General features: G+C 40.4%; 1 protein-coding gene across 1 annotated transcript in view; it reads left to right on the forward strand.

Moving 5' to 3' along the window:
- FAM149A (family with sequence similarity 149 member A) overlaps nt 1-15,594 on the forward strand; it is a gene marked incomplete at its 3' end in the record, with an annotated part of 49,633 nt that extends 34,039 nt beyond the window's left edge. Inside the window, exons 5-14 of the mRNA XM_080710800.1 lie at nt 949-1,074; nt 1,781-1,951; nt 3,086-3,276; nt 4,668-4,822; nt 6,305-6,408; nt 6,853-7,065; nt 10,946-11,066; nt 12,181-12,309; nt 12,610-12,688; nt 15,521-15,594. Coding sequence (XP_080566926.1) covers nt 949-1,074; nt 1,781-1,951; nt 3,086-3,276; nt 4,668-4,822; nt 6,305-6,408; nt 6,853-7,065; nt 10,946-11,066; nt 12,181-12,309; nt 12,610-12,688; nt 15,521-15,594 — 1,363 coding nt within the window. The remainder of the gene's footprint in view (nt 1-948; nt 1,075-1,780; nt 1,952-3,085; nt 3,277-4,667; nt 4,823-6,304; nt 6,409-6,852; nt 7,066-10,945; nt 11,067-12,180; nt 12,310-12,609; nt 12,689-15,520) is intronic.
- Nucleotides 15,595-24,785: the final 9,191 nt, after the last annotated feature.

Consider the following 24,785-nt stretch of genomic DNA (forward strand, 5'->3'; position numbering starts at 1 on the left):
CATATAAACGTGCGTGAATTATCTGGTTAGCTTGACTAGGTGACTTAAAAAAAAACCTATGTAGGGTTTTTAATTTTTTTCTTTTCAATCTAAGTCCTAAGTCATTGCCTTAAAGGGTATAATGTGTACATTAGATGTTAACTGTAAATGCCAGCTTTCCTGGGGATGGTGCTTGTACCAAAGTCAGGAGCTTAGACTTGATCCCAGCACCATTCCATTCTCATACAATGCTAAGATAAGCGTTAAGAAGGGGAGGTTAAAAAAAAAAAGAAGAAAAGAAAAGATCCCAGGGTTCAAAAGCAAGTATATATGGCTATATGCTTTAATCTGTTTGATTTATATTACTTAACATTTATAAAATTTCACTGCCCTGCATTGCCTTAGATATCTGAGTCTGACATACAATTATCTCTAAGCCACATCAGTGCTGCAAGGTTACTACAATTATATTTTGCATCTGAAAAACAATAGGCAAATAAAACCAGTGGCTGAGGGAGCCAGAGCCTTTTGCCTCAGACTTTAAGTCCATGGTCAGCATAGACTCTCCCACTCTCTCAAAGCCTGAGCTTTTTCTCTGCCACAAAGATGCTTCTTGTGCACTGATATCACGTTGTGTCATCCCTGTATCTTCAAAATCATGATTGTATTGTACTTTTTTTTTTTTACAGTACTGGGGATGGAACCCAGGGGCATTATACTTCTGAGCTACACCCCAGCACTATTTTTTTAATCTATTTTTGAAACAGGGTCTCACTGAGTTGCAAAGGGCCTCACTAAGTAGTTGAGGCTGTCCAAAAACCGTGATCTTCTAGTCTCAGTCTCCCAAATGTTGGGATTACAAGTGTGTGCCACCAAGTCTGGCTTTATTCTACTTAAAAAAAAATTATAGGACATTTTCCCTGGTCTGTTCAAAGATATCAGTAGCTTCTTAGTGCCTTTTCTTTGCAGAGTATTAGGAAGACAGCTCATCCTGCCGACTGATGAAGGGTTCCGACATTTCCAGAGCAGTCTGCCCAGTGCTGCCAGCCACAACCCCTTACCTGCTATTCTTGAGTGCGGTGGCAACATCAGACAGTACGTTCACATATGTTACTTTCAAAAAGCATTTTAGATGCTTTTTGATGTATTTTAGTTATCCTTTTTTATTTTTAACTCATCCATGAGCCTTGGCCCTACCAAATGTGCAAATTCAGGTTTCAGAGCATGTTTTCAAAATGTGCTTCTGATCCTAAATTTATGATGAATGTCTATGCCTCTGTGTGTGTGTGTGTGTGTGTGTGTGTGTGTGTGTGTGTGTGTTTAACCTATATATAGTATATGAATGCATGCACACAGAGTTAACATCAACCTTTGACCCAAAGGCACTATGAAAAGTGGGTTAGATGCAAAACCCAAAACGGCCTTATTGTAATGGAGCCTAAGCCTTAAGGTAATAGCAGCAGAAGAAATAAAGCTCTATCCTGTTTTCTTTTGCTCACAAATAGATTCTGCTAAGTCTTTTTATGTCATTCACACCTATTGGAAACTGTGTTGGGACATCCTGTTATTACACAAGAGTAGACAGACATGTATAATAATTTAGGCTTTTAAGAAGGTTAAAAATTTTAATAATGCCTGTTAAAATGTTTTTAAGGATATGAATTTTATCTAATGTAATATTTAATAATTTTTGAAGCTGAGTTTCTGTACATTATGGATAATTAAAGCTCCACCGTGATCATACAACCATCACATTCTTAGTGTCTAGGAAACCCCACCTAGAATCTGTTTGCTTCCATAGGTTGTGCATCTCTGGTTCTCAAATTGTACCAGAGGCGCTCTCAGCCCCTGGCCTCCCAGGCCCTGAAGGCACAGGGACTGCGGACCTAACAGTATGTTCATCTCTGGAAGAAGAGGTGTATGATGTGGATGGAAAGATTGAAGAGTATTTCGCTTTTGACAAAAAAGAGGAGTAAGTGAAATTTATTTGGCATTGAATTAATAGTGTGAAGTTAATTTAGTTGACTTTTTTTTACTATATGCTCATTTACTTTTTTTACCCTTTCAGAATATTTATCTTCTTTTGAGAGTAATATATTTCCTAACGTTTTAAGATTCCTAACAGAAAATATATATGGTAGCACAGTGCTTCCCTTTCTTCTTAACAGTGTGTTAGAGTTAGAAAACAAGGTGCTAATGAATGGACAAGGCTCCCAATGGGCCTCATGCTCAGGGCCTCCAGGTTCTCTATACCTGGCTGCCCAGAAGGGCAAAGCGGACATTCCAGGCTGCACTGCATGAACATTTTGCTTTTGAGCAAAAGCTACAGATGTTGTTGGACAAAATTTTGCCTCATGAATGAAAATTAATATATTAAAAATAATCACCTATTAAAATAAATGTTAACAAATTTAAGAAGATTGATATCATAGTAAGCATCTCTGCTGACTACAGGGGTATGAATATAGAAGTCAATAACAGAAGCAAAACTGGAAAACTCACTAGTATGTCAAGGTTAAACAGCATTCCCCTAAACCACTGATGGGCCGAAAAAAGAAATAAAGGGAGAAATGAAAAATAATTTCAAAACAAATGGAAATACAGTATAACAAAACTTATGATACAATATAAGTAGTTCTAAGAGGGAAGTTTTTAGCAATAAATGCTCACTTTATAATAAAGAAAAAAGGGCTCAAATAAGCAAAATAACTTTATACCAGAAAAAAAAAAACAGGAAAAGATCAAACTAAGCCTAAAGTTAGTAAACGAAAGTAATTACAAATATTGGAGCCAAAATAAATGAAACAGAAACTAGGAAAAAATAAAAGCAAACAAAACCCCCCAAAATTTTCTTTTCTTTTTTTCTTTTTGGTTTGTTTGTTTTCCCCAGCTTTATTGAGGGATAATTGGCAAAGAGTATCTATGTTAAAAAAAAATCACAAAGTGCTATTTAAAAAGTAATATTATGTTTGTTAACATATGTATCAGTGTATGCATATGCATGCATGATGAAGAGAGAGAGAGAGAAAGAGAGAAAGAAAGAAAAAAGTTATCTTAACTTTATCCACAGATACTTTTAGTGATTAGAATGGGTTTTCATCCTTAGAGGAGATGAACATCTTGAACAAAACCCAGCTCGTCCCGGCCGGAAGTGGCTAAGACGTGGGCTTCCTCCCATTTCTCCTCATGACTGTATCAAAGACGCGGTGGCCGCAGAAGTATTCGATCATGTCTGGATGAATGTGGTAGAGCTACTGGAAAAACTGATCAGAAAAAACTGGGAAACCCCACTCACAGGTACTGACCGCTACACTGCGGCCTTCTGAAAAGAAAACAAGAGCCCTGCTCCTCGGCTTCGTGCCCCTCCCCCAGCTTGGCACACCTAGAACATGACTGGGGGAGAGGTGCGCTTTCTACCTTTATTCACAGGTGACCTTTAACCACTTCAAACAAGACATCATTGTTTTGGGAGTTATAAAAAGCATACCTGTGCTGTTAGCTTTTGAGAGGCTGAGACAGTAGGGTTGAAGGTACAAGGCCCGCATCTCAAATTATCACCTTCAGCTACTTAGGAAGACCCTATTTCAATATAAAAAATTAAAGGGCTTGGGTGTATCTCAGAGGTAGAATGCCCCTGGGTTCAATCCCCAGTACCATAAAAAAAAAAATAAGTAAATTAAAAAATCATAACTATGCACTCTGGAAAAAGACAGAAATGCAAGTCACACTTTTTAGTGTGGTTAAAAAAAACTCATCTTATTTATCTTAACTAATGGGATATTTGTCTTAAATTATTCATGAAATTATTATTACTACTATTGACATTCTACCTCTGGGCTACACCCCCAGCCCTTTTTTATTTTGTTTTTTGAAACAGATTCTTGTTAAATTTCTGAATGCCTCACTAAATTGCTGAGGTTGACCTCAAACCTGTGATCTCGTGTCTGAGTCTCCCAAGTATTGGAATTATAGGCATGCAGTAGTGCCAAATTAATGACATTATTTTTAAAGTAAAATGTGAACATAGTCAACTTAAGAGTCACTTCATTTATCTTCATTTTAACTTATAATATATTTTCTAAACCATTTAAAATAGAGGAGGAACAAATCATAGAAATATACCTTATAGCTGGGCATGGTAATCCCAGCATTCAGGAGGCTGAGACCAGAGTATCATGGTTCTTGGGCAGCCTCAGCTACTTAGTGAGGCCCTCTATGACTTAGTGAGACCCCGTTTCAAAATAAAGAATAAAAACATAGAGCAGGGGATGTAGCTTGGAGGTCAAATGCCCCTGGGTTCCATCCCCAGACCCACACACAAAAAAGAAATATTTATTGTAGACTTTAATAACTAGTTTGATGTAATTAGTTGATACAATAAGGCAATAGTCATGTTAATTTAAATTGTGTTCTTTTTTAAGCCAAAGGGATTAGTTAGGCTTTTGTAAAAGACTAAGAATCTTTATTGCCCCACTGCATTCTCTCTGTTTGCTCCATATCCCTGGAATAATCATCTTACTCGCCAGATGCTCTGCTGTGGTCTCTAGGGCAGTGCTCTTTAATCGATGGCCCTAAGGTAGACTTATATGGTAACTCAAGAACAAATATTCTTTTCGAAGAGTGACTTGCAAACATTTGTATTAGGTAATTTAATGTTTCTTATATTATTGATTTTTCTGTTGACACAGAGGGAAAAAAACAGAAAGGAAAATTGAAAATAGCTGAAACTAAATCTCCATTTGTCTTCACATCCCGTATTAGCACTGAGGTACCAAGTGTTCCCCCATCTAGAAGTTCTGAAACGCGCAGTGTGTCCTTGGCTTCTCATCTCAACCCATCCCAGGTAGATGCACTTACACCCGTCCTTGTTCTTTCAGTTCTCACACCTCTTGCTTAGCTTGTCAAGAGTACCCTTCCATTCAGTTCGATACTATTGTCAAGGCATTTGGGTGTTTTCAATCAGATTAAAATGTAATGTGATTATTTACTGATGTTTAATAGGATCACTACATTTATTAACAGATACAAAGACATTGCTCTCAGATGTGGAACTATTTTCTATATTTTGGGAGCAGAGGAAAAGGGCTTTCTCCTAAGTTTCTCATCAATTTGAGAGTTATGGATGGTCTTTTCTTCTTATACCAAAGTGATAAGAGAATCAATAAGTATACACTGGAGTCATTGAACATTTATTGTTTGTATGAAGAGGATCATGTTAGGTGTTTTGAGGAGTTATCTAGATGAGTCGCTGACCTTGTGAAACAAAAATTATAACCCAAGGTCAGTCACAATACATTCTGTGAGGGCCGTACAAAGAGAGAAGCATTGTAGAAGCAGCAAGAGGTGATTGATTTGTCCTGGCTAGAAGGCAAGGATTGACCTTTGATAGCAGAGGTGACATCTGAGCAAATACGAAATCGATTAGGACTCTTGTGGGTAAGGAATGGAAGATGGGTGTGTTTGGGAACCAGTGACTAGACTGAGTGTTTAGAAGACAGCAGGGTGTGTGGCAGAAACAGGAGGTTTGGAAACCAAAGGCTTGAGTAAAGTATTGTTTTGAAAATGTTAACTTTTCTTTTCCTTTTTTGGGGGAGTACCAGAGTTTGAACCCATGGGAATTCTACCTTTGAGCTACTCCTCTAGCCCTTTTAATTTTTTTTTTTTATTTTGAGTCAGGGTCTCACTAAGTTGTGGAGAATCTCATTAAGTTGCTGAAACTGGCCACGAACCTGTGATTCTCCAGTCTCAGCCTCCCAGTTACTGGGATTATAGGTGTGTGGCACCACACCCAGCTGGGTGTTAACTTTTCTAAAGTTTAATCTCCTTATCCTTAGAGTGAGGGTATTCATATGTTGTCTAAGAGACTGATGTGAGGATCCAGTTCTAGAACCATCCCAGAGTTCTGAACAAAGGATCCAGTGTAAACAGAGCACACAGGGAGTCACATCCTTATTCAGAGAACTAGAGCATGTGAGGCAGGAAAGGACAGGCCTGTTCATGGGAGGCCTTCAGTGTGCTGGGAATTTTGGACTTCATGTTTCACACAGTCCATCTTGTGTGGGGGAGCGGAGAAGAGGGACCATACAAGATTCCTGGTCTTGTGGTACTTAGCATTTATAGCTTAGTGAGAGGGCATCCACCTCTCTGTCTCTCTCTGTCTCTCTCTCTCTGTCTCTCTCTCTCTCTCTCTCTCTCTCTCTCTCTCTCTCTCTCTCTCTCTCACACACACACACACACACACACTAGCTGGTCTGCTGATTCCTGGCGGGCATCCATAATTAAAATGGCACTGGATTATTTTAATTTTTTTCATTTCTTTTCTCAGATTCAGCGCTTCTCCAACAATTTGTATACTGATCTGAATGGTGTAATGACAATTCAAGCAAAACCACTTCAGCAGAGACCTTCCTACTTTGCAGATAGAACGCAGTATGTATAAGAATCACCCAGCCTCTTCCCTGTGCTGGAAACGCTAGAGCAGTGAAGACCACAGGGATGGGTTGATGAAGACCCTGTTCAATCTCATGCTCCAGGGGTGCCCGGGCCCATCCCAGGGAAGCAAGAATAAAAGTGGATTCTTCTAATAATCACAAAATAATTACTGCCGCACATGAGGTGGGGAGGAATGAGAAAAGTGGAATGTGGCTGTAAATCCTTAAGCCTGTGGTTACAGATCATGAGAAGTTTAGGTCTTTTGTCCTGTGAATGATTCTTCATTTCATAGGAACAGAATTGTTTAGTCTGTCCATTCACTCAACAAATACAGAAATGTTTTCTGGCCAGTTTCTGCTAGGCAGCACCAAACAAGGCATAAACAGGTGTTTCTCTTCTCACAGCTTACATCTGAGTAGCTAACTGGATTTCCCTCCCCAGGAATGAACAAGAGGACAAATCTTCTGATGTGGGGGCTAGCGTGCTTTCCTCGGCTGCCCGACACCGACTGGGACGAATCTCAGATACTCGCGGATTACAGACTTCTGCCAAGAAAACACCGGTGCACAGGAGGCTGCCTTTGTTTGCTTCAGATGCACAGAGAATAAAACCCCCTAACATATATAGTGATGAAATTCTTAGGGGAATAAAACTGTAAGTTTCCTTTCCTGATCAACTAAAGGTCACATAGGACAGACACACCTGTCCATTAGGACCAATGGATTATTTTGGGCAAAAGATCCTTTCTCAGATTATGTGTAGGTGCTTTTCTAATGAGTTTATTTATTTGGGTTTTCAACACTAATTTAACTCTAGGAGTTATATATACCTGTATACTTAGATTGAATGAACAGTATACCTGTAGCTCAGGCAAATAGGTGAAATGAAATGCTGATGGCAGGTTGGTCGTGGATGGTTTTCAGTGGCCTCCTCTGTAATACTACTAATAAATAAAAAACTAATGCCTTTAAATTACATAATTAATACTTTCTATGGGGAGATTTAAATAAAATAATGCACAGTCAATCATTGCATAAAGATGTGTTGGCTAACTGCAAACTAAGAAAGGTGGTCCCATAAGATTATAATGCCTACTGATGTCATAGCTGAATTTGTGCAGGTATACTCTGTGGTGTTCACACAATGGTGAAATTGCTCATGGATTCATTTCTAATAATGTGTCCTCATCGTTAAGTTACAATGTATATAAAAGGCTTTAAAAGTAAAAGGGATGTAAGGTATGGTGGTATGTGTCTGTAGTCCCAGCTACTCAAAAGCTAGATGAACTCTGAGGCTGGAGGTTCAAGGCCAGTCTGGGCAACATAGCAAGACCCAATCTCAAAGAATAGAATAAAGAAGCAAATAAATAAATATGCAAATAAATAAATTAAAGGAATTTACACCTATCCATTTTTATTTATCTTTATATAAATGTTTCACCCTATGTAGGAATTTGACAAAAGCTTTTTCATCTTATTTTATTTTATTTTTTATTTTTTGCTATTGGGAATTAAACCCAAGGACATTCTACCTTTGAGCTATACCCCAACCCTATTTTATTTTTATTTTGCTTTTGTTTGTTTGTTTTTGCAGGTCTGTGGATGGAACCCAGGGGCATTAGACCTCCGAGCTACACCCCATGCCTTTTTTTTTTTTTTTTTTATTCTTTATTTTGAAACCTTGTCTCACTGAGTTGCAAAAGGCCTCACTAAGTAGCTGAGGCTGTCCACGAACCGCGATCCTCTGTTCTCAGCCTCCCAAATGCTGGGATTTCAAGCGTGGTTTTCTCACTGGGTTGGTGAATGTCTCACTACTTGCTGAGACTGTTCTGAAACCTGTTTCCCTCCTGTCTCAGTCTCCCAAATACTGGGATTATAGGCCTGTGGCACCATGCCTTACTTCAGAAAAGCTTTTGACCTTAGGAGGCAACATCAAAATCATTCCCTAATTAGAAAGCTATTTGTCTCTTGCCTCATTGTGAAATTCCAAAGGAATTTGCCAGCTGACTTACTCAGGGCCAGGCAACAGTTAAGTGAACAATAACAGTTAGCATTTGTCCATTGCTTTGTTTTATGACCAGCACGAGGTAAATGGATTACATTATCTTATTTATTCCCCACCACCCATCTTTCTAGTTGATACTGTACTCATAATATTTCAAATATAAAATGAGGAAATGGGCTGAAAGAAGTAGAGTGACTTGCCTGAGATCATCCCAGGAAGGCAGAGTTGGGGACGCCACAGTGTTCTGGGCTTTCACATCCCTTTTAGACTGTTTTCTCTAATTTCTTCCCCATTTGTGGAATTTAATACTGCAGATAGACTGTCTGTGTGTATAGCAGTGCTTTACACATTGTTTACCCTTTTGGGGAAGATCTCATCCTCTCTATGTGTAACTATTTCCTGTTACTTCTCTTTTCTTATGTTGATTCACGGCAGCCTTCTTTTAACCAACACACACACTAGCTATGTGTCACCCTTTCAGATTTTGTTTACACTGTCCTCCACTTTTGTGTCTGTGTACGTGTGGTCTTGGGGTTTGAACCCATGGCCTGTTTATCCCATGGCAAGTGCTCTACCACTGAGCCATCCCCGCTGCCCTTTACTTTCACTTTTTTTTTCTAAAAAAAAGTACTTTGCCCTTACTTATCAAAGTAACAAATGTATGCTGGAGAATATGAGAAGAATATCAAAAACATGAATAGAAGTAAAATATCCCTTGTATGCTCATCAAACGGAAATACAGAAATACAACAAAGTGTTGGAAAATTTTCTATCAAATTTTTCAATGATCATTTTTTCTTTTCTTTCTATTGCATTTTTCTTGACACAAACATGATCTTACTATTGTATAATATAGTACTTTTCTGTATACTTTTTTCACTTAACATTGTGTTATTTATATTTTCTCTGCTATGAAATATTTTTTAAAGCATGATTTAATGACTACAAAATACTTATGTGGGGCGTGTGGTAATGTATTAGGTATTTCCCTATTTGTGAAACTTCATTTTTCCTACTATATTTTCATTTTGATGATACGCAGTGAGCTTCATTTTATATCAGTTACAGTAAGAATGTCTATAAATTGTTTGCTAGTTATAGAGTCATAGAAGGAAAACTTCGAGCTCACAGTTGTATTTCTAAGAGTCTTGAAATATTTTGCTAAAGTTATTCTCAGAGTGGTTGTACCAGTGGGAGTGCCCCAGTGGGAATAAAGGCAGCTGTCATTTCCCCTGCAGCTTCTAAATTTAGGCTAATACATGTGCTTCTTAAAAATTTTATGGTTTTATACAGGTGTGTTGGTGCCCACTTGTAATCCCAGTATTTGGAAGGAGAATAGCAGGTTTGAGGCCAGCCTCAGCAACCTAGAGAAAAACTGTTGCAATATAAAAAAATAAAACAGCCAAGCGTGGTGACATACACTTATAATCCCAGCATTAGGGAGGCTGAGACAGGAGGATCTGGGTTCGTTGACAGCCTCAGCTACTTAGGGAGGCCATTTGCAACTCAGTATGACCCTGTTTCAAAAATAAAGAATAAAAAATAGGGCTGGGGGTGTAACTTGGAGGTAGAATGCCCCTGGGTTCCATCCCTAGTACCACAAAAAATAAAATAAAATAGAACTGGGGGTGTAGCATAGAAATAGAATGCTCCTGGGTTCAGTTCCCAGTAACACACACATACATACATATACACACATGCGCGCACACACACACACACACACACACACATATACATTCATAGTTTTATAGGTTAAAAAGTGTCATAACCTCCAGAGTTTGAGTAATGAGTAAATTAATTTGAATCTGTTTTGAGAATATCTATTCTAGCACAAAATCCAGTTTAATTTTTGATGGTTAATGTTAGATAGAGATAGTCTCTTGTCGTTACTTTTATTAAAAATTATTCACCCCACCAGACAAATAAACTTTAAAATCAATGTATCAATTAGAAAAATAATCACACTGGACATTACAGCATTAGATCTATTAAAAGTAGGAAAAGCTGGGAACTTGATATTCAGTTATCCTGCCAAAGAATATTTTTTCAACTCTAATTTCATACCACCTTTTTATAACTTTTCATAAAGTTTTTTTTATAGTTTTCTTCATCTAGGCCCTGTACGTTTGTGATTAATTATATCCTTCATTGATTGTGTCATCTCAAAGTTTCTAATTCTTAACATTCAGAATCACAAAAGAGCACTTTAGTATAAACTGTGTTGGAAGCCCTTTAGTTACTTGGGTGATCAGTAGTTTGTCAGCTCCGGTGCCTTCTGTGTTCTGCACAGTTCCTAGAATAGCCAAGCTCTCGGTAAATTCAGATTTACACTCTTTGCTAAACACGGACAATGTGACTAGAACAACTGGTTCCCACCTTATTTTGTTTTTCTAAAACCAACCTGTTCCCCTTGAATGTTGATTTGGAAGGTCCTTTGTGATCAGGAGCTCTCAGACTGGGAGTTTTGTGGTAAGATGCGCCCCGTTTCCTTGTGCACCTGGGTGTTCAGCTACATGTTTTGTGTTTACAGGCAAACGAGCATAGACCACATGTCTTCCCTGCCAGTTCAAGCCACCTGGAGCAGGTTACCCCCAATAGGCTCAGAGGCTGGGGAGCAGAACACAGCAATTCCCGCATCCCACCCTGTTTCCGTAAGTCAGATTTCATAATAAGTGCCACCGTTTAGGTAGTCTACTAAAAAACAAATGATAACAATTGAGGCACTTCCAAGAGAAGCCAATAACATTAGAGAAAGATCTAACTAGCATTATTCAAAATATCTTTGTAATCCACTTCCAGAAAGTAAATGGCCCCAGAGTCTTTACAGGGACTGAGAGGTTTGAGCTAATTCAGAAATTTCAGGCATCAAGGAACTAACTGATGGCCGGGATGATGTAGTGAATCAAAGAGTGTAGCAGGTAAGTGGAGAGACAGGCAGAATCTGTGTTTGGATCCGCCATGCAAACCAATATTTGGTACATGTTGCTTTAATTTCCCTAGGCCTTGGCTTGCTTATCTCTAAGAGGGTAATAATTCCTGGCATAAAGTAAGAACTCAGTAAACTATTGCCCTGGTCATATCTATCAGCTCTCACTTTTATAGCCAACATTTGCCATGTTTATAGCAATGTAGAGACGTTGTCTTCTTTGCTCAAGCTCAGTCCAGCCATGCAGATGCATTAGGTCTGGGTAGGATGTGCTGCTGGCAATATGCACAGCTGGGCTTCCCAGGTTTTACAAGCAACTCTCATACAAGTAACTTGTGTGTCTATCATATAAAGCACAGATGCATTCCAGTTGCAGGCGCATAAAGCAGAGAAAGACAAAACCTAACCAAGCAAGGGTTTTCTTTTGCATTCTTTCTGCTACCTTGAGCACAGCCATAGAACCCATTCTCAGAAAGTAAGAGTGGCCAAGCATTAATGTTTAACCTTAGAATGAAATAATGAAAGAAGATAAGTGTCACATAAACAAGTTCAATGCCTCACAAACTCAGTATAATTTAATATTAAGAATTGTGTGAGATTAAGGGATTTGATTCCTATTACACTGCATGGAACTGCCATTTTATCAGGTTTAATAATGCAATTATGTGGTTAAAATATTTAGATATTTATCTAGTCCTTTTACTTGCCAATGTCTAGACAAGTATTTCTAAATGAGTGAGTGAACAGATAAATGAGTGAATGATTGAGGATCTATAGATAGTTCTTGTCTTTCTAAAGAATGCATTTTTTTAGACAAGAGCGTATTATTCTTCATTTAGTACAGAGGAAGGTATCCCCAAAATCGTGTGTTAAGTGCAATGCCAGACAGCATAGATCAATCTCCTCTTCGAGAAAGAATCATTACTCTGGAGCAGCTTTCAAGGCCCAGTACAACCCATACATTCCGGGTAGGTTCTCTGATAATCATAGCTTTTATTTTTTTATTTTTTTATTTTTTTTGGTGGTGGTACTGGGGATGGAACCCTTCTACCTCCAGGCTACATTCTCAGACCTATTTTATATATTTTATTTGGAAACAGGGTCTCTTAAGCCAATGAGGCTGGCTTCGAACCTGCACGATCCTCCTGTCTCGGCTTCCCAAGCGTGGGGCTTACAAGCGCGCGCCACTACGCCCAGCTATAGCTTTGATTTTTTTTTTAAAAAGTTTGAAAAATAAACTAATCTATTATTTTATTCTCCCCTAACAGTCTGATACACCTCAAAAAGATTCACTGACGCCACTGGAAGTAGCTGGTCACACATGGATGGGTCACAACATTTTGACAGGTCAGCATTTACTGCATATAAAGACAATAGTGAAATTTGTGAGATTTCAACTTTTGAAAATAAAATCAAAGACTGTCTACCCCAGTACACCTATTTTGACCACTTAGGGGAAAGTAGCAAATGTTTTTGGTCTATAGCTTGACCTCAGAAACCCAATGAAGAGCACAGAGGGACCTTGCTGCTGGGTCATCAAGGAGAAAATTCCCAAGTGCTCTTAATTACGTAGGGGCCTTAACATCGAAAATGGAAGAATCCTGTCTTGAGAGAGGTCTCTCTCTCTCTCTCTCTCTCTCTCTCTCTCTCTCTCTCTCTCTCTCTCTCCCCCTCCCTCCTTCCCTCCCCTCCTTCCCTCCCTCCCTTTCTCTGCTGTAGTATTAATGCTTTTCTTCTAAATGAAATCCGTATCTAGATTTTCTTTGAAAAATCAAATGGTAGCAGTGCTTGAGAAAATTAATACAGATTTACTAAATATTTGATAGATAAGGTTTTACAGATAAATATGCATTTTAGCCTAGTGTACTATTTAAAGAATAAATTTATAACGTGAATGCAGGAGAGTGATGTTTTGGTCTTCAAACAAATACCAAAATCTCTGTTTTATCCATGGAGCAGGGCTTCATCATGAAGTGTCCAGCTTCTGAACCCAATGTCATGTCAGCTTTCCATCCTGGCTTTGCCCCCTATGAGCTGAGCAATCTTAGGACTATCCCAACCTTTCTGGGCCTCAGTTTCTCCTTTTGTCACAGGCCAGATTAATAAAGTAATTATTAGAAAGTCTATGAAAAGATTCTGGCTAGCCGGGTGTGGTGGCGCATGCTTATAATCCCAGTACTTGGGAGGCTGAGACAGGAGGATTGCTCAGGTTCAAAGCCAGCCTCAGCTACTTGGTGAGGCTCTCAGCAACTTGGTGAGACCCTGTTTTCAAATAAAATAAAAAATAGGTCTGGTAGTGTAGCCCAAAGGTAGAAAGCCTCTGGGTTCCATCTCCAGAACCACACACACACACACACACACACACACACACACACACGCGCAGGAAAATAAATAAATAAATAAATAAATCCTGGCTAGTTCTAGGAATACACTCTTTGCTCAAAAATTATGAGCCAATTTTATCATAGATAATCTAAAATATTAAATACAATGTACTATTGTAAGGAAAATTTGTTACATAGGTAAATCTTAAATATTGTATAACACAAATTTATCACTGTTTACATCAGATCTTGGATAGTTCCAGAGCTGTAGTGATACCAGGAATTCTTTTGTTGTGTGTGTGTGGTATAGGGATTGAATCCAGGGGCATGCTACCTTTGAGCTACACCTCAAGCCCTATTTTATTATTTATTATTTTGAAGCGGGGCCTCTATAAGTTGCTGAGGCTGGCCTCGAACCTGCCATCTCGTGCCTCAGCCTCCCAGGTACTGAGGTCACAGACACAGGCCACCATACCCCGCTGATGTCAGGAATTATTTAGCCCCTTAAAATTTTTCTCTTGTTATAATATCTCTAAACTGCTGTGGCTTTCTGTTGCCCTTCACATTACCTAGCAATATTAGCTATCATCCTTAGAGACAACAATATTTCCTCCCAAAGGAAGCCATGTTGCCTTAAAGGTATTGCTTCGGGGAAAAGTAGGCACTAACTTTTTTTGCTTACTAGTTAATAATAGTGTACCAAGGAAGTGCTATTTTGTGCCCAGTTCTGAGCTCAAAGCTGAGATTCAAAACATCATACTCGGGCTGAGAGTATGGCTGAGCAGTAAAGTGCTCACTCAGTATTTGTGAGGCCCTGGGTTCTATCCCCAGTACCATTGAAAGTAAACGAAAGTTGAGGATATTTTTGTCTGTCCTTCACGGAATTCTGAGTCTAGTGAAGAAGATGGAGAAGGCCTTGAGAGTGGTGAGCAGGACCACCTAACTCAATTTTCAGGTGGTAATAAGAGCAGAGAAGCTTCTGGGAGGAGATGAACATGACACAGGGTGTGAGCAGGGAAGGGAGCCAGCTGGGATTCTGTGGGTGGCCAAAGTGGCAGTGGGAAGGAAGGAAGTGAAGGAATTTTGAGAAACTCAGTTTTGAAGATGTTGATCACAGCTTGCCCAGTGGAAAAATGGCTCATAGGTTGTTTGGCTCTGCAGAAATCGATTTGAGGTGAGAGAGCTTGGCTCTGTCTTAGTTTTAAATCTACATTCCTCATCTTTCACCATTTTCTAAGTAAGTGTATTCTCTTAGCAATTGTTTCAAGATAACTATAAGCATTGGTGGTTAGAGGTCCTTTTCTTTTCCATTGAAGAAATCAAGGGGACCTCAGGCCTGCCAACGGTTTGTTTTCTTTTTCTCTGACAACCAGGCACTTGGCCTCTTTGTTCACTTTCTTCCAGGTCAAGAAGTACCGGGAGCTGTTAACTTAGCTTTGCATTAGTTCTGTGGCAGGGGAAAAAAAAAAAAAAAGAAAAAAAAAAGATAATGAAGAAGATGGCAGGTGTGCAGTAGCAGGAAGGAACTCTTAAAGTGGCTGCTGCTGTGAAGTAGTGGAGCTGCCCAGGCTCTCTATTCAACTCCGTGGGCTTCAGGGGGACTTCTGCATAGGAGCTTCCTGCAAACTGGCCAGCCCGGGCAAAACTCACAGCTAGCACCCCAGCTTGGCTGCAGGAGGCACCCTACCCTCTTTGTAGAACTCCAAATGGCAGTCTTCTTGTATGACGATTTTCTGATTTATGCAAAAGCAACATTAAAATAAAGTACCATCCACATTTAATGTACAAAACAATCCTCTTGAGAGGTTAAATTTTTAACATTTTAATGAGAATGACTTTTTTGTTCATGCTTCAGGTTCACAGTATCTGCCTAAATCTTTTCAGAGGACAACTTTGACTTCAAGAAAGAGGTTCCAAGTGGCATCATGATATTACTTCTCCATAACTATGGACGTACTGAAGCATTTGAAACCTCAGTGGTCCACTTATCACCTGAAGAGTGGAACAAGTATTATACTATTGAGATGTTTATCTGACAGTCTGAGATGTTAAGGCTGCATGAAAGAAATGCAAACAAATAAGTGACTTAAATATGAAGACTTTGCATTGTAAAGAGAATAAAAGTTGAACTCACTAATCTCCTTTGCTGGAAACATTCCCGAGGTTCTCCAGGCTTTGCCCCAAAGACCTGAATATGTGTTTAAATTCTACCACGTTATCAATTATACACACAGCTAGTGTGTGCATGTATTGACACACTAGTAATAGAGAAGAGCATATTATCTACGAATATGCCATTTGGTGACTTTGTATCTTGACATGTTGTTTGGGTCTCACTCTCAATAACTCCCTAGTCACTAATAGGTAGTATGTCCTTCTTGAGAAAACTAATGGAGTCATATTTGAGACAATCTGTCTCTTTGACAGAGATTCTGATTATTCTCATCATTATGCTGACTTTCCTACACCTTTGTTAAACATTAAGTGCTCTAGTCATGAACATCTTTGAGAAATGCCAGTGACTAATTCTTCTAAGGCAATTGCGTCTTACTAGGTTTTGTTTTCAAAGTCAGGCATTCTATTTAAAACCACCCCACATGTGTTTATTAAAAAAAAAACTGAATATAAACATAATTAAAATCGGTCATGTAAGGTTTCCCCCTTATTATATTGAGGTGTCCCCTGGCTGGAGGGGAGGCTTTGCAGCAGCAGCATCCTATGGTGCCCCAGTCTGAACTTGCTCAAAGGTCACTTCTGCAGTGAAGCCCCACCCAACCTGTTTGCTTAAAGCCACAGCTCCCTTCACCCTTGGTCTTCTTACCTGGCTTTATTTTCTTCAGCACCTGTGTCCCCATCTGACATTGCTATAGAAAATGGAGGATAATAAGAGAGAATATAAAAGAGAAATATCAACTGCAGGCAAAGCTCCTTTATAGTGACTTAAGTCCTTAAATTCATTTTGATATTCTCACATCTCAAATCAGCATATCTTTTATTAATTTACATAAAACTCTAGAAATGCATATATGTGTATCATACAAATGTATGATAAATTATTTTTAGACATTTCTGGTTATATAGAAGGGTTCATTGTCTATTTTATTTGAAAATTAAAAATTGTGTGGAGACTAGACTTAGTGTTGTTCATTACCACAGAATGACAAAACAAAAATGACCCCAGATCCTGCCTCATTGGATCATTTCTTCTCCACCCCATTTATTTTTTCCAGTACTGGGAATGGAACCCAGGGGCATTCTACCTTCGAGCTACACCCCACCACCCATTTTTTTATTATTATTTATTTTGAAACAGGGTCTCACTGAGTTGCAAAGGACCTCACTAAGTAGCTGAGGCTTGCTGCTAAGGAACCACGGTCCTCCTGTCTCCACTTCCCAAATGCTGGAATTATAGCTTTTGCCACTAAGCCCGGCTTCTCCACCCCATTTTCTATAGCAATGTAACATATCATTTTTTCTGGATGGTCACTCTAGGGAGCTTTTAATTCCCTAACTCTAGGTAATATTCTCAATACTTAGTTTTCTACACCAAGAGGACCATAGCACTTTGGGAATTTTCCAAATTACTCAGCATTGGGTATGAAAACTTTAAAGAGGAAACATCAGTCTTAACTGAGCAGTTCTCCAACTTGAGGAGTTTTTAGACAGGTGGGTGCTCTACAGCCTGTTTTAAGGGCCCCTGGTCATTTGCTTTGTGGTCCATCATTACTCCCCAAAGAACTTTCCACTCTGTTCTCTCATAAGCATTCAGGCAACTTGATATCAATTTCTAGGCTCCATTGAACTGCTTCATTATTCAACTGAACATCCTAAAAGGGAGATGGTTGATAGCCAATCTAATAATAAGTAGGGTACCCATAATAAATTATTTTCTTTTAGAGAAACATGTGATGTAGCCTGACCTTATTCAGCTTCAGAAGTTTGCAACTGAAAATCTATTATTTATGTGTACAGTGATCTTGGATTTTATCTTCTAAAGGTTGAATTGGAAGATAAAGTATTATTATCAATTATATTAAGTCTTGACTTTCTCATTGAATCTAAAGTAATATTCTCTTTGGACTTACTTTTATACCTGTCCAAAAATATTTTATTTGTGGGTTAAATGAGATTTAGAGGACAGCATATAATGCTTATAGCAAGAATGGTGCTTTTTAAAGTAAAAATTAGGGTGGTGTTTTCACAATGCTCTACTTTAATAAACAATTTATCTTAAAATTTATCTACTACAATTATAATAAAGCAAGTTGAATCATTTCAGAGATCAATTTTCAAATTCAAGTTAGTGAGTATATTAACTAACATGTCTGTTCATTCAAAACCAAAGAAGGAGTGGAAAATTTAAGATTAATCAAAATCTCAAATATCATAGTAAAATGATATGTTCTATAAATTTAATATAAAAGGAAGTATCCATATTGTGATTATTGCAAACTAGAATGGAATTTCTATACCTATTGAGGGGTGTGTTAATATAAATCATCTCAGTGTATATTAAAATTATTTTCTTATGACTACAGATTATTGTCCAAGATTTTCAGTTCTTTAATTTTTAATAAAATGTTAACTGTTGAGTTTCCAAATATTTATTACCTTTGTAAAAGCACCTTTATGTTTTAAATTTTTATACAACTTGTACAACTTTCTTTCAACTTTTCAGTTTCCAATACTGCAAAGTTAAAAAAAATTGAGTGGGCATCCATTCAATTGTTTCTAACTTCACAATAAACTCTTCTTATTGAATTTAAAATACACATATCTACATATATTTGTGAAGATTTAATTTATGAATACTCCAATGCAATCTCTCCTTCGGAAAGTGACACTTCTTCATGGGGACCATTAGGCATTTACTATTTCATCAACTATCTATTAAGTATGTCAAATGTTTTTAGCATTGGACTGAACAAGATGAAGTTTTTGCCTCAAAAGAATTTAGATTCTATTGAAGGAAATAGATTAGAATGGCTGGTAAGGGGGAATAAAAATCAACATAATTTGAAATCAGATTGGGGGAAGAGTGTTTCAAGGAAGTGACAGAGACTCAGATGTTGAATGCTGCTGTTGCAAATTGTTAAATCAATATGGAAGATATTGGTGGCTGCTGTTGTTTGACTGTGCCCTCTAAATTGCTTGTTTTGGAAACTTACTCCATAAAATTATGTTCGTGGTATTTGGAGATAGAACCTTTGGGAGATGACTAGGGTTAGATGAGGTCATAATGGTGGGGCCCTCATGGTGCAACTAGTAGCTTTATAAGAAGAGAGACTTAAGCTAGCACACTTGCTGTGTTGCCGTGTGATGCCCTGTGCCAACTGGGAACTCGGCTGACAGTCTCCACCATCAAGAAGGCCCTCACCTTGGGCTTCCCATCTACCCAAACCATGAGCAAAATGAACCTGTGTTCTTTATAAATTACCAAGTTTAGGGTATTAAGTTATAGCAACAGGAAATGGACTAAGACAATGACTTTGTCAAGATCTCTTAGGGAAGGTGACAAGGCAAGATTCTGCTCGCAGTGGGTTCAGGAGAGAATAAGAAGAGAGAAACTAAAGATAGCATTCATGGCATATTTTTAAGAAGTCATCCTTCCACCAAGAACTATAAAATCTGTAAAAGACAAGAAGCAACTATTTGGAGGTAGACAGAGACACACGAAACAGGAGGAAGAAAGTTGGTAAATAAAATTATTTTGAGGTTAATCCCACATTCTCAGTAACAAAAACCATGCAGGAGGCATCACAATTCCTGACTTGACTTCAAATTATACTACAGAGCTATGGTAAATAAAACAGTATGATATTGGCACAAAAACAGGAGCACAGACCAAAGGAACAGAATAAAAGGTACAGAAACTAACTCACACTCTTATAGTTAATTGATCTTTGACAAAGGGGCCAAATACCTATTCTGGAGAAAAGACAGACTTTTTAACAAATGGCGCTGGAAAAACTGGCTGGAAAAACTCTTGTAGAAAATGTGAAACTAAATCCTTACCTCTCACCCTGCACAGAAATCAACTCAAGATGGATCAAAGACTTGGAAGTTAGATCAGAGTCTATGAAGCTTTTAGAGGAGGGCATAGGTTCAACACTTCAACATATAGGCATAGGCAGAAACTTCCTCAACAAGACCCCCAAAGCTCAGAAAATTAAACAAGAATTAATAAGTGGGATGGCATTAAACAAAAAAGTTTTGTTCATAAAAGGAATCATCATGAGTCTAAAGAGAAAGCCAACAGAATGGGAGAAGATCTTAACCAGCTATTCCTCTGTCAGAGGTCTAATATCTAGAATACACTAGAAAAACAAATCATCCAGTCAATAAATGGGCAACTGAATTGAAAAGACATTTTACAAAAGAGGAGATACAAATAGCCAATAGATACACGAAAAAATATGTTCAACATCATTAGCAATCAGGGAGATACAAATCAAAACTTCACTGAGATTCCATCTAACCCCAATCAGAATGGCAATTATAAAGAAGTCAAATAACAATAAATGTTGACATGACTGTGGGAAAATAGGTACTTTTCTATATTCTTGGTGAGATTACAAACTAGTCCAGCCACTATAGAGATCAGTGTGGAAAGTCTTTAGAAAACTGGAAATGAATCTACCATATGATCCAGCCTTACCACTACTGGGCACTAGGTATCGTGTGTGTGTGTGTGTGTGTGTGTGTGTGTGTGTGTGTGTGTGTTTGTGTGTATTTATGTGTGTGTGCATGTGTGTGTGTGTGTGTAACTGGAGGTGGAATCCAGGGATTTCTACCTCCAAGCTACACCCCCAGCCCAATTTTTTATTCTTTATTTTGAAACAGGGTCTCACTAAGTTGCAGAGGGCCTAACTAAGTAGCTGAGGCTGGCTGCAAACTCAGATCCTCCTGTCTCAGCCTCCCAAATGCTGGGATTAAAGCATGTGCCACCATGCCCAGCTACTACTGTATATCTTTCCAAAAGGATTGAAACCAAAGAACTACAGTAATATATGTATACCCATGTTATAGCAGCATAACTCACAATAGCCAAACTATGAAACCAGCCTAGGTGTCCATCAACAGATGAATGGATTACAAAATTATGAGAAAACACAAAATGGAATTCTACTCATCAATAAAGAAAAATAAATTACATCATTTGCAAGAAAATGGAAGGACCTGGCAAACATATTAAGTGAGATTATCCAATCGCAGAGAGTAAAGGATCATATATTTTCTTTAATATGTGCAGGATAGGGAGTATTTGGGATACAAGAGAGACTGCAGATGATGAGGAGAAACCTCAGGGTAGCCAGGGAGGAGATATAAGGGTAGAGGAAGACTCAGGTTTATTAATAGAAATACTACCATTGACTATGTGTATACATGTGAATATATACTCAGTCTGGGTGCTCTGTATTGGGAAGGAGGGGAATGGGGAGGGGGCACCAAGGCTTGTGCATGCATGTCATTGTCAACATGATTTACATTATGATGTGAGACTATAATGCACCAATAAAAGCACAAAAAATAATTTAAATAAATAAAATATCATAACAGTAGTATAAATCCAGAAAGAGTTTAACTCTTGTTAAAGCATTGCAAATTCATTACATTGTCCAGAAGCAGTCATTTAAGGTAGACTAGGAAAAAAAGGTATGTGGTATAAGTTCTAGGTTAGTCATCAGACTGATAATAAAATGTTTAATTAATAAGCTAATAGAACAAATAAAATTATATGATTGCCGAAAGCCAGCTAGTCCAATGGGGCGCGAGTTTGCTCGCGGTCGATGGTCTCAGTAAAGGTGGGGAAGGATAGAGTGATTTTCTACAGATTCTTATCTGTAGCGGTTCTTTCCTAAGAAAATAATCCTATGATCGGTGCTTTTAAAAAGAACCTGACATGGATCGATGCTTCTTGTGCAATCGAACACTTTATTTTGGACACAAGATTTTTTATATATTCCCCTCTCCCAGTGAATTTCTAGTAAAAAGAAGTGCAAAACACCCAAGGTACAAAAGAGAGATACACATGCAGATTACCAACCCTGAACAAGACAAAAGTAAGGCCTGGGATATCCCAGGTCTTTGTGATTGAAATCAGTCCCATTATCTCAGGTGGGCCTTGTGCTCCAGAGCCCAGCCCCCTTTGGCCTTGCAGCTACAGAGGCTTCTATTTGGCTAAAAGTCACACCCAAAATCACTTGAAGAATTTAGTTTTTAAGATCACTCGAAGAATCCAGTTTTTAAGAGTTTTCTTTAACCCTTTCGGAGCTCTCATTCCTAGGGCTTAGTCCAATGTCCTCCTTTATATATAATGGGGGACGAAGTCCGAGATTCCAGCTTTCATATAGTTATCATAAGGAAAATCCGTGTTCCTTTATGATGATTTAAGGAACTTCGATGAATGTCTGCTGGATTTTGTCTGCAATACTATCCGCTGTCTGAAAACTTAAACAAACTCATGACACAGTTTAGCAGGTAAACACCAAGAAATAACATGAGGTCTTTAGATTTAGTTGTCAGATATATTTCTCTAGCAGCTGAGCATTTTCCCTCTTTTAATAATCCATATTGATAAGTAAAATAAAAAATTAAATGCGAGTAAAATAAAAATAATGTGCATACGGCGGAGTGTGAAAAACACGAGAGAGGTCCGGTACACATGGCATGTAAAGTTTTAATGGCACGGCTCTCCCGGGGATCAGGGCGAGGCACCGTGGGGCCCGCGCGCCTGTCCGAAGCTAGAGGACGCGGGCTCTCCTTTTAAAGGCATGCATCTCGCGAGATGGGGGTTTACTCGCGGGAATGCCCAATTCTCGCGGGGGTTTCAGCCCCTCCCTTGCCCTGCAGAGGTCATGTGACACAAAGTCACATGAGTGCAGGACCCAACTTAACATTCCGGCCTTTTGATGGTAGGGATAATGGATGACGTTGGACCCTCTAGCTTCTTCCTGCTGTCAAGGGGCGTCGTCAGGGGCCCCAGGCTGGGAGGAGTCGGGAGTCCAGTCCCCCAGAAGGGGGTGCAGGTCGGTGCATAGCTGCAGTGCGAATTGGAGGTTACCCTGGACAGCTTAGTGATGTGCGCTTGAGGAGGCTTGAACAAGCAAGGGCTATTAAAGAAAAAAACAAATCATGAGATTGAGCAGGCGACCAAAAAGGAGACTGGCTTACTCAGTACCTGGAGAGCTACCCTGAGCTGGCAAAGAGGATGGAGGTTGAGGGATCCAGGAGCCGTCAGTCTTCAGCTAGGCTGAGTAGAGCCAGCGGCAGGGCCTGGTCTGGAAAGGTGCTCCCCCTGTGTTGAGGCACCTGGGGCTCAACCTTTTCCTAGGGCACTGTTCCAGTGGCCCTCCTGGCCACACGCCGGGCACAGTCTGATTGGTGGGCGTGGCTTCGCCCCACTTCAGGCAGGCTCCTGGAGGTAGTTGTTGTTGCAGTCCTCCACACCTAGGTGGCGCTCCAGAGGGCTGAGCCGCCACCGCCAGCTGAAGGGCAGCTACCAGGGATCTGCTTTTTGGCAAAGTCGGAGTGTACGCTCCATTTCCGCCTGTTTCTCTCTGGAATTAAAACTTAGATGCTATGTTAAGGTTCTGTCAGCTGTGACGGACCTATACTCACAAAGAGCACGTCCCGAGACGGGTGTCCAGCAAGAATGGCAACGCGGACTCCGCACGGGCAGACAGAGAGTGTCGCCCCAGCCCCGGCCTGTCGTTTCCCGCAGCACCTAGGGCGCGCCCGAGCGGGCCACCCAGCAAAATTGCAGTCTGGCGCAGGCCAAGATGGTGACTGTGACATCACCAGGCAGTGACTACGCGCCATCACAAAATGGCAGCTGGCGGGAAAATAAATGGAAGCTGATGGGGGAGAGCATTTGGAGGGATACCAGACCGCTTATAAAAGTTCCTAACTGTTCCTGGGCCACCGCAACCCATTTCCCAACTCGTATCAAGGCAGACAGGCTCTCAGGGCATCTGCTAGTATAAAGGTTTGACTCCCCATAATTGGTTCGCAGGCGGAAACGAAGAACAGGAAATGGGCGTCCCCAATTTCCCTGCTCAATTGTTCGGAAACGGAGGTTAAGAGATAGGGAAGAACGTCTTCATTCCTTCTCAAAGCCGGAGGATGACCTGGTCATCCGCAGGGTGGTCCCAGTGGACCGGGGGACAATGGGTCACCAAGCGCTTGGATTTTAAGGTCCCAGTGGACCGGAAGACCCAAGTCCGGAACCCGCTAACCAAGGGAAGAAGGCAGTTTACCGGAGTATAGTGATGTCGGCCAGCGCTGGCTGTGACAGAAGCGCTGAGAAGCTGCTGGGGGCGCAGTGGAGCCAGGGCGCACGGATGCCGGTGGCTGGTGTGGACGGCACTGGCGGCTGGCGCAGGTGGGATCAGTGGGGGTGCGCAGGCGGCATGGCTTGCCGGGCCCGCAGCGTGGAGACAAAATGGCTTCCAGGCACGCGCCAGACGCTGAGGCTGGGCCCCGAGGAGCACCGCCAGTGAGCCTGGCTCGGGGCGGGTGGGGCAAACCGGCCAGAGGTCCCGGCGGTGACCGGAGAACCAAGCTGGAACGGTGCTTTAGGAGGTACAAGCGGCAGGCAGAGGTCCTGGCCCGCGCAGGCGGTTGGCAGGCAGAGCAAGTGCCAAGCTGCCTGGCTCGGGCCAGAAAGATGGCCGCCGACTCCTAGGATTGGTTAGGAGTGGAAAGTGGGAGGGATTAAAGATTGTGAGGCCTCCAGTGAGGCCATGAGGTGGGAGGGGTTAAGGATGGCGAGGCCTCCAGTGAGGCCATGAGGTGGGAGGGGTTAAAGATGGCAAGGCCTCCAGTGAGGCCATGAGGTGGGAGGGGTTAAGGATGGCAAGGCCTCCAGTGAGGCCATGAGGTGGGAGGGGTTAAGGATGGCGAGGCCTCCAGTGAGGCCATGAGGTGGGAGGGGTTAAAGATGGTGGGGCCAAGATGGCGGCCCCCCAGTGATTCCACGTGTCCAAGATGGCAGGCCAAAGCTGGCGACCCCCCCCCCCCCAGTAATTCCATGTGGCTGCTTACCGGAATGGCCAGGCCCAGGCAGCAGGGGTGGGCAGGCACAGGGTGAAGGGCGCCAGGGCGCTAGTCCGAGTGGA

Source organism: Muscardinus avellanarius (genome assembly GCF_963383645.1).
Source record: "Muscardinus avellanarius genome assembly, chromosome: 14".
Taxonomy (NCBI): domain Eukaryota; kingdom Metazoa; phylum Chordata; class Mammalia; order Rodentia; family Gliridae; genus Muscardinus; species Muscardinus avellanarius.